Raw genomic sequence first — 10,856 nt, forward strand, 5'->3', positions numbered from 1 at the left:
CGGGTATTTCTGACGAGATGTTAGCTTTTGCTGACAAGTTGATGGTGTCTTTTGTTCAGCACTTTGGACAGTTGTATGGAAAGGATGAGATTGTATACAATGTACACCAGCTTATTCATTTGACTGAGGAATACAGGCTGTTTGGTTCTCTAGATAATATCTCTGGATTTCCTTTTGAGAACTATTTTGGAAAAATAAAGCATCTTCTCCGTAAACCACACCAGCCTCTTCAGCAAATAGTGAAACGGTTATGTGAAATGCCACATATTGAGGCACCAAATCCAACAAATGACCCAATATTACAGAACATCCACATTGATGGTCCTTTACCCCCCCAGTTCACCTCCTCCCAACAGTACAAGAAGGTTTCCACAAATCTGTTTACTTTATCCATGAAGATGGAAGACAGTTGTATTAGAGTGGCAGACTGGTTTGCATTAGTAGAGAATATTGCTCAAGCAGATGGAGATGTGTATATCATTTACAGAAGATTCAGACACAAACAGCCATACTACATGTATCCCTGTGCTTCAACTTACATTGGCACATACAAGGTCAGTGGGCTTCATAACAATGTCGGAATATGTAAACTGAGCAGTATTAGATGTAAATGTGTTATTTGCCCGGATGGAGATTGTGCCATAGCAATACCACTGCTTCATTTTGGGATGTAAAGGTGGTATTCAAGTGTGTGTGTGTGTGTGTGTGTGTGTGTGTGGTGGTGGTGGTGGTGGGGGGGGGGGGGGGGGGGGGGGGGTTGTTGTTAAGGAAAACTCTAGTGTTGTCAATACCAGTATTCTTGTTAGCTATATGCCCCCCATAACTCCCCCAAAGCTAAAGAGGAAATTTTGCAGTGTATTACCATTACTTATGCTAATTTCTTAAAGTACTGCTTTTTAGTCTTTAGGAATTATTGGGTTAAGGACTCCTCCAACCCCCATGCCACAGTTCTTAATGTTCAAATTGAGGGTACATAAGTTCCATTTTTACATAAGTTTGCAGGGACATAAAGTCATGTCCATCATAAATTGTGTAATTCTTACATTTCACAGGCTTTTAAGATGAATGATGAGGTGCTGTGGTCAGTTGTACAATTTCGGAATGGTGGGACAGCTGTTGTTCTTCAGAGTTGGTTGAAAGACAAGACCTTGTTATGGCCACCCCAAAAAATAAACATTACCAAAGCTCTTCGAGACAAGATGGAACCAGATGACAAATGGGTCTCCTACAACAATGTCCGCCAACTTGCTACCTGTAGTGAGTATAATCTGTGCAAGAGATGAGGGATACTCCAGATTAGTTACATCCAAGGATCTAGAACAATGACAGAGTAGAATACCTCATGAAGAGCTTGAGTTTTCTGACTGCAAACTTCTTGAGTAACTAGATGGGGAAAATACTGTTGTCTTTAGCCTAATTTATACTTCCCTGTCTGCGTTGGGACAGACACATGCAACGCCTTCATCTGTCCTTGCGGGCTTTCTGAAGAGCCTTTGCACGGACGGACGGGGCCACATTGAGATAAACTCTGTGTTGTAATTACTTTGGGATATCCCTTTATTTATATGTAGAAACTTGCACAAGCTTACAATGAGTCACGTACTGTGAGCTCATAGATTGGCTGTTTTTGTAGAATATTTGCATGATTTCAGAAACATTAGCAATTAATGCATCTATACTACACCTGTCAGACTAATTAGCATTTTTATTTTTCCTCCGCACTTTTTTCAGAAACTTATGATGAAGCTAGATGACGAGAAACCAAGTACAACTCAACAATGTGTGCAACCACTGAATTAGAAACCGACGACGAAGGAGAAGAAAGGCAGAAAAGAAAAAAAAGGTAAAGTGATGTGCACCAAAAGTTACTTCTGTCTCCTCACAATTGCACCTGTCATTTATTTTTATTATTTCTCATATTTAGCACAAGGAGGTTACAAATTTATTGTATCTTGACTTTTGATATAGCCTATTATGTGAAACATACTAAATATGTTTTTGTTCAGGCCAAATCCAAAGTATCTAGACTCAGACCCAGATGAGCCATCGACTGATCACCTTAAGATAAAACCGCTTCCCAGACCACCTGATGTGGGCGTTCCAGGTATTTACTCAATATAGCATGGCAATAGTTATTTTTCTATATGCACACCTATATAATGTAAGACAGTCTAGGTTAGTAGTCCTTTAAAATCTGCAGCACCACACTGAAATGAATTATGTTTGTCTGAATTTGTCTTAATACATTGTGCTCATAATTTGTTTTACCAACTATTGTACTTTGCAGGAGGGATGTCAAATTACTGTCAATTCCAAGAGACACCAAATTACTGCCAGGCCCAGGCTGTATGGTCCCCAGAGCATACAACGGAAGGTATGTTGTTTACTGGAATCAGTGTTGCCAGACTGGAAATCATACCAGGATCTTAAAATTATCATATTTTGAGAAAAATTATCGTACACTACTTAGTTGCATCCTGACACACCTGATGACCAACAGCTTCAATATTAGTGCAGTCATGGGCAGCGTCATGTGTCACTGCACACACTGTAAGCGTTGATTGGTTGTTAAGGAATGTCTCTGAATGCAATGTGTAGCCGCAGATTTCAAACAAGGAAGGGCTGAAATTATCGTACATGTGGGATTTATGATCGTACAGAGGGATAAATTATCCTACAAATACGATAATTATCGTAAGTCTGGCAACACTGACTGGAATAGTATTTGATTTGAATATATTGGCAATGTTGTATAGGTCTTGAATTTCAATCATAATGATCTTAAAATTTCTTAAAGTCACTAAAACCTACAAGAACCCTATATTCATACCTCTGGTGGTTTTCATTTTTGGGTGCAGTTGGTGACGTTTACAGCCATTCTGACAACTTGATGCCTGATCCAAGTAACAGTAAGTGAATCCATGATCTGTGTCATTGATGTTCTCATGAGGAAATAACTGGCATCATGTACACAAGTGAAGACTTAACTTTAAAATGTATGTACATTTTAGATACAACACCAAGATCAAACCATTATGGACATCTTAGGCCCTCACAACTGTCAAGAGATGGTAAGTAACAATTAAAATAAATAAATAACAATTAAATAATGCAGAAAAGAAAAACATTCTATGGGGTTCACATACGTTCTACTTTGAATAGTAGTTTTAGATCATGCAAGTATAGAAGAGAGAAGTATTGAAACCATTTCATGCTTCATTAATCTTATTTTACCTCTTTTGTAGTTGTGTTTACAGGTGCCTGTGACCAACGATCAACACATGAGCAAGTTCACAATGGTAAGCTGCCAAATGATTGTTAGCATTTATATAATCCTCTGTATTTGGCGTTTTTAAAATAATTTTATTGAAATATTAAAATGGGAAAGTGTGTATTCCATCTTTTGTGTTCCTAACTCTGTGATGCATTAGATCAAACATACTCATTTAGAAGGTTACAATAATAAATGCTAATAATTTCACTGACTTTTACTTTTCTTATGTGTTTCAGAAATGATGTCAGCATCCGGTGCTGTGCAATACCATCAGTTGCAGGTCCCACAGGGAGAAAGTAAGATGCCATACTACACTTTTTTACAATCACGGGCACAAAACTCTGCAGTGAAACTGATATAACTGATATATTGATGACACATAATGACTAATTAACACATTTTAATAATTTAACTAATTAGCGGACCTGTAGAAGCTGAAAAATAAAATCTGCCAATTGAAACATTTTGGTAGTGCTTCCAAATATATAAATTAATATCTTTGTTTTTGCAGATTTATTCCCACCCCACATTTCCAGGCGATACACCCCCTTGCGTGCTCATCAACATGCTCAAAACGGTATGCAGTACTGTCTTCTAGGTCAATAACCACAACTTACTAATGAAATATCAAATATCTTGTCATTTTTTATGCCCTCTAATGTCGGATAAGTAGACAGTTTTTTTGTGTGTGAAGTGTGAAAGGGAAGAGCTTTATTTTCTCATAGAAGGCATTGCTCAAGAGTGATCAGTAGTAGATGCATTTTCAAGTGGGTTGGCAGTTTGAGCCAAATAAGAGAGAAAATAATTGTAATGGTCTTGTAATACCACTGGGAAGGCGGCCTGGGTAGGCTGATGATTTTTTTTTATTATTATCTTTAATTCATAAAAAAAAAATAACACAACAGATACTAAACAATATTCATGAAAACACAATATATATTTGAATGAAAGGGAGCAGATAGAAGAAAAAATCTTATAATTTCTTTGTTTGTGTTGATGGTAAAGAAATGCATATAATTAACATACGTTGTCTTTATATATGTGACCATGCAGGGTGACAATGAACATATTTTGAAAGGTAAGTATTAGAAACTGTTATGCTCTGCCACATCCCAATGCATGGTCAGATCTTTTATTACTAGAGCTGCAGCAAACACATTTTTTTGATTGTCGACTAGTCACAGATTATTTTTGACACTGATCAGGTCATGCATACACGGATGCAAAACATACAGCTTATTGCACCACCATTCAGCTGGACGGGATGATAGTTTGATAAACTTTTAATGAACTTTGGACCTTGTAGCAACAAACATTAACTGGAGCAAAAAGTGCAACATTCCTGTAAGTGTTCAAAACTGCTGTTTGCTTATTGGCTGCAGCACAGCACACATGTTCTTCAAGGACAGAAAGGCAGACAAGGCAATGGAAGGTACAGTGGCACAGGGTTTCCCCTAGAAAATGTGATAAGTCTCGCAGACCAGACGGTCTGGGATGAAAAATGTGTTTGACAGATCATTCTGTTGGACGGATTGTTAAGTTCCGCTGCTGTTTCTCTGCAGTATCAGTTGAGCCAAGCAAAGGCTTATAAAGCGCTGGGGGAAACCCTGGTGGCAGTTTGAGGGAAAAAAATTGCTTAAAAAATAAAACGTCGATAACTAAATTTGTCGCCAACGATTGTACTAGTTGACATAATCGTGACTAATCGACTAATCATGGCAGCCCTACTAACTATTAAATACTTCACCACAAAAGTATTCAGTACATTTTTGTCTCATGAAAATTTGTTTACTTTTTTAAGACATTGCCATCCGAAAGATGACTGAAATGCTTTCCCAAGTACTAGTGGTTGTGAAGGAAGTATCAAGAGATGTACAGTTCATCAAGAGTGAATTGGCAGATGGTAAAATTACTCCAGCTGGTTGTGAAGGACCACTGCCAGACACAGTTCAACAGATGTTGCCCATCCAGTTGCCAATCACCTCTGAAGATGACTTCAACAAGGCTGAATTATTGCTAAAAAATGAGCCAGACCGTCAAAAGATGGTAATTTGTTTAACAAACAGCATAAAAAGGCGTTCTGTATATTAAACTTAATTTGGTTACATCAACATGCAAACTGGCAATAACTTCTATCCATTTTTCTTCTTACTTCACTAGATTGCTCGCTTGGCCTTAGTGGGAGGCACTACCTCCACCTGTATGATTCGAAGAATGCTTGTGACAGTTTTGACCAACACCCTGGCCTGCAAGTTCAATTGGGCAGGTAAAAAAAGGACACCGCATGATTCCAAGCAGCCGTTCAAAGACAATGATGCAAGACTGCATGTTTGGTGAGTTTATATAAGTGTTTATTTTTGAGCTGTTTTGACACAGTAACAGTGATGTGCATTTAGCTGGTGGTGATCGGAGGGACCGGTGGCGCCTGTGTTCGGCAGCCTCTGTCAGTGCCCCAGGGCAGCTGTGGCTACATCGTAGCTCATCATCACCAGTGTGTGAATGGATGAATGATACGCTGTAGTGTAAAGTGCTTTGGAGTCCTCTGACTCTGAAAGGTGCTATACAAGTGTGGTTCATTTATCTTTATCATTTAAGGCCAGACATTCAATGATTTAAAGTGGATAGAGCTGTGCACTGTCCCCCCTCCAGCGTTCGGTGCACGGCTGCGAAAGGGTCTATGCTCAGTTCCCCCACTCACCCCGTGCCATGGCTGGAAAAGTTTCTAGGGGAAACACTGAATCGTATAGGTACAATTAGTGGCGCGACGGATCAAAAATTCACGGTTCGGATCATATAACGGTTGTCAGTCATGGATTGGATAGTTGTTTTTTGGATCAGCAGAAAGAAAAGAAAAAACAAATAGCTTTGCTCTGTCTCTTTATTTTGTACAACTTAGTGCAACATTTTATACTCAGTTTGCAACTTGCTATAAAAGCGGGAGTTACAAAAAGGTCAGAATGCTGATGTTAAAACGGCTTGCCCTACAGGCTCTCCCTTTGTGTTCAGCTTTTACTCATCTCCAACTCTTTGATGCGCTGTTTATTTTTCTTTTGTTCTCTTTTAAAGATTTGTCATAAACAATATTTACAGGTCTCACCACATTTATGTTATGTCGGTTATGTCCAAGGCATGTTTCACGCACCATCCCCTTCCTCCCTTTACAGCAATCGGAGGTATGTGTGTGCAACGCTGCGTCATCAGACTGGCGGCGCGTGTTAATTTTTGTAGTTTGTATCATCATTGTATTTTACAGGGGAGCTAAAATGCTCCCATGCATCCTAAATGATGCAGGGTTGTTTTCAAGCTTCTCTCCTCTGCCATCACCACCGATGTGCGTGTGAACAGGTACCGCCTCCGCCCTCCACGTGACCGAACCATGTGCGTGCGTGCCGTAGAGAGATACATTAGGATCACAGACCAAAGATGATCCATCCATTGCACCCCTTGGTACAATATCATATCTGTTTCTAAATATATCCCGATATGATAAAAATATCGGTATATTGCTAAACCTTGTGATAACTTGACTTGTACTGTAGCAGCTGAAAAAGTTTTGAAAATGTAAAGATGAAAATGAAAACTTAAAATTGTAAACAAGCTTTAAAAAATTTTACTGAATTAAAAACCATTTTCTAGCTGAAAGAAAAATGTAGTTTCAATTCTTATTATTTTGAATACGTTCTTTGGTTTTTCAGTGTATGTTCAAAATTTGACTTTTCCTTTCAACTTTTATTGTTTCAGTTTCAAACTTTATTCTCAATTATCCAAACATTCTGCCTGTCTCGGCTCCATATATTCTTACTAATGAGATTTGAGTGAAGATGTGCTTATCATACAACTCTGGCATCCTTTGTCTTTCAGCTGCTGCTCGGCAGTATGACAGACATCTCATGCAACAGGCCTTCAGCGACACTGTGAAAAAGTGGCTACGTTACGCCCCATGGCGTGCTGGAGGAAAAAAGAACAACTAGAGGTAAATGAATTTGATAATACTAAACTGCCGTTTGCATGAGTACTGTATTTTCCAGACTATAAGCCGCTATACTTTATTCACTTACTTTGGACCCTGCGGCATATACAACGGTGGGGCTTATCTGTGGATTTTTTACAGCGCAGGAGCATACTATCAAAGAAGCGCAAGAGTGAGAGACCGTTCACGCTAGGTAACAAGAGCAAAACAAACCAAGTGAGCCAGTCTGCACCAAGGAAGTGCTCATGCACACATCGTCATTATGGAAAACGAACGGAGAAGTAGATATGATGCTGCTTTTAAGTTAAATGCAATCAAGCTGGCTGTCAAAGAAGGAAACAGCTTGGCTAAACTTGGCATCAACCCTTTTTACACAGGCAAGCCGGCAACTGTATTGAAAATGAAAGTAAACATGGGCAGTAAGTTTTTGTTTTTGAACAAAATTAGCTGAGATGGCAAAGTTCCTCTCAGTTAGAGCTGGAGCTCAGTTCACCAGAGACTGCAAGAGGACAGACACCTTTACCCCCAAATTCCACTACCCCCACTCCGCTCCGACACGAACGCCGGAGCAAAATCGGTCCCGTTGTAGTCAATCAGAGCAATTCCACTACTGCGGCCGTGCTCCGGCAGTGCGGCGCCGTGCGCCGCCCTCTGTTCTGGCGTCCGGCAAAAATAGAATCGATCCTATTTTCGCCGGACGCCGGAGCACCTCCGCAGTAAATAGACAGAAATCACCACCGCCCAACAGGAAAAGGAGCAAGCACAACTTCCGTTTTTCACAATAAATCGATAAACAAAAGGCGTTTTTTGTTTCATATGCACAGGTTTAACAACTTTTAACAACTATCAACGGCGGCTGAAGTTTAAATGCACAAAAATAAGCCATAAATACAGTTTCCACTATCAAAGTAGTCACACTTTGTTGATCCAAACACTGCTGATCTCTCAACACAAATGATGGGCAGATTAAACAGTTCATGTCGATGCTTCTCCCACACAACGGGTGTTTGGATCTAACTTCCGCGTTTATTGCTCGGACTGTATCGCAAGATCTCGAAAATCCCGCGCATGCCTGTTTGCCCCCCTCAGGTCTCCGCACCGGAGCGGAGCCGTTGTAGAGCGGGTACCAGTAAAAATTGAGTTCGGAAGCGAGCGGCTGCGGAAGGCGGGGGCGGACCGGAGCGGAGGTAGTGGAATTTGGGGGTAAGAGCGGCTTGTGAAAAAAACGTAATGATCGCTGCTTTGATCTAAATTAAAAGTCCGCGGGAGCACAGAAACCGCCCCATACCCCCTTTATGCCGCTGTCACCTAATGTTTTATAAAAAAAAAAAAAAAGGACATCATTACCACCCCAGACAACATAGCTCCTATGATCATTAGGGCACTCAAACTCCTCCACCACGATAAGGTGATGTCAAGGAGGAGATCAACTAATCGTATGATAGATAAAAAGAAACTCAATAATTTTTCCAACCTTGATATATCGAGGTTAAGAAATGTAAAACACTTATGATTATTATTATTTATGTCCGAATGACTGAAGCAGAACCAATATTCCGCTGGACAGAGCTAATGTTTGGTTCCATGTTTCAAGGTGTGCCTTTTTTTGATGGACATACTTCCGGTTCCGGTGTGTTGTGAATGACGGGTATAAAAGCAAGTAATAAAAGACGAATATTTTGATTATATTCATGCTTATTAGTATGTTTACGTGTACAGTAGTCCGTCAGCCGCATTTGGGATTCTTTAGCGTGTTTTAATAGTGTTTAATGATTGCTGTTAGCTCCTACTGCTAAAACTAGCCCTTTGAGTGCCTTGACGTACATGATAAGCTGCTAACATACCTTTAGTTACATGAATGTGGGTTTATTTATTTTTAGCAGTGTGTGTCAGTTATGTCTTTGTTGTATTATTTTAACTTATGGAAATCCCTTTGTTTCTTCTTAGAAACAACATCTAAACCCATGTATCTTGCTTTGGTTACACGAGTCTACTGTTCAAGTTCAACTTAGATAAACTCACTGAGAATAATTCTAGTTTCCCTGGTTCTCTGACCGAAGCCTACCATTCATACTGGCCGCTTCAACCAGTCTTCCTTTGTTAGTGTAGCATTACTTTATTATCATTATTAAAGAGCAGGTTTGGTTGTTAACACTGTGGCCATTGTTTTGGAGGGACAGTTTGCCCTCATTATCTGGTAACATTTAAGGCCTTCTTTCAAAATATAATGTATGGGTGGCTACTTATGCTGTTAAAAGCCTATACATGTCATGCAGCATTCATTTTGACAATTCAGATGAGTAAGAAAACCATAAAAAAAGCACTACTGCATCCCCGTACAATCATACTGCCTTTTGAACTTGCCACTAAAACAAGGATGATTCGTCTCCTTTTTAGCTCAGAGGATGCATTTCAAGGGAGTTAATATAATTAAATTTGAAATGTTCCTCCTTGTGTTTTAAGCATTATTCAACTTTTACAGCAGTTTATTGCCTGAACTACTTTAAGACACGTTGCAAGAATCAAATTTCAGATTAGCGTGTTTTTCCCCAAAAGATTTATTTTTCCCTGCTTTCAACAGCTCATGTTTTCTTTCACTATTCTCTTTCAAATATATGGCTTGCATGGTTTGAAAATAATCGCATTTTGTTTTTATTAAAAAAAATTACCAAGCATCCCAACTTTTTGGGAATTTGGGTTGTAACTACATACTGTCTGCTGTGTTTTGGGTCACATTGTGACCGCTGTCTCTCTTTCTCTTCCACAGTGTCCTTTTCACATGGGCTATGGCGGTGGAGTTCTGGTTGTATTGTTAGTGTTACCAAGAAAATTCTATTTCCTGTTATCTGCCTAACTATTATTACCTTTAATGAATTGTCCTCTGTTAAATAAACAGCTTTATTTTGAAAGAAATGTTCGAGAGTCAAAGTGTTTAACTTTTGAGCTCTTATTGTTTTAAAAACAGATTTTTTTGAAGTGATGGAATAAACCTGAATGTAAACCATTTGCTGTTTGTTCATTAATTCAAAAACTTGCAGTTAGAGGATGGTTGAAACAATATTGATTCAGTTACTTTTTCTAAACATTGAATCAACTAAAGTTACACATTTAGATGATGGTTGAATCACCATTGATTCAATGTCTGCATGGTTGAAAATTCAATGTTGATTCAACAAAAAGCGTAGGGGACACTTTCAATATAATTTCAACATCAGGATTCAATGTAATTTCAATGTTTCTGCAAAACATTATTTCAATGTTTATTCAACCAATTTTTGCTATCTGGGTAGACACCATGCTGACAAGGGAATAGGTGTTTGAGTCACCGATTATTTACAAAAATATTTTATCACAAGGTTAGTTTTAATATGATAAAATTAATACTTTCTCGTTAGGACTTATTTTGACATTAATGGATGGCACTACACCTTTTTGCTTTTAAATGAAGCTGCTGAATTTGTGTTATTAACACTTCAGTAATCTCTCTGGTGACCACCGGAGGTTGCTGATGAGAAGTGGACAGGAGAAGTACGGCTGTGATCTGAAAGGTGGGGGACAATTGGGTTTAATCCCAGCATGGGAACCTAAACTCTTTTTGATCAATTTGCATGG

General features: G+C 39.0%; 1 protein-coding gene across 1 annotated transcript; it reads left to right on the top strand.

The window, feature by feature from the left end:
* Positions 1–4,319: 4,319 nt before the first annotated feature.
* On the top strand, positions 4,320–7,245 carry LOC139063507 (uncharacterized). The gene is made up of 7 exons (XM_070545468.1): positions 4,320–4,352; positions 5,076–5,320; positions 5,435–5,607; positions 5,651–5,717; positions 5,924–6,021; positions 6,341–6,447; positions 7,136–7,245. The coding sequence occupies exons 1-7, from the start codon at positions 4,322–4,324 to the stop codon at positions 7,243–7,245; spliced, it is 831 nt and encodes a 276-aa protein (XP_070401569.1). The 5' UTR covers positions 4,320–4,321.
* The last annotated feature ends 3,611 nt before the right edge of the window (positions 7,246–10,856 follow it).

This window comes from Nothobranchius furzeri, chromosome 16, assembly GCF_043380555.1.
Source record: "Nothobranchius furzeri strain GRZ-AD chromosome 16, NfurGRZ-RIMD1, whole genome shotgun sequence".
Lineage (NCBI taxonomy): Eukaryota > Metazoa > Chordata > Actinopteri > Cyprinodontiformes > Nothobranchiidae > Nothobranchius > Nothobranchius furzeri.

Coding starts and splice junctions, on each gene's coding strand:
- LOC139063507 (XM_070545468.1), top strand. CDS start 4,322: ATGCAGGGTGACAATGAACATATTTTGAAAG. Junction 5,321..5,434: donor AGCCAGACCGTCAAAAGATG/GTAATTTGTTTA, acceptor TTACTTCACTAG/ATTGCTCGCTTGGCCTTAGT. Junction 5,608..5,650: donor GATGCAAGACTGCATGTTTG/GTGAGTTTATAT, acceptor GTTTTGACACAG/TAACAGTGATGTGCATTTAG.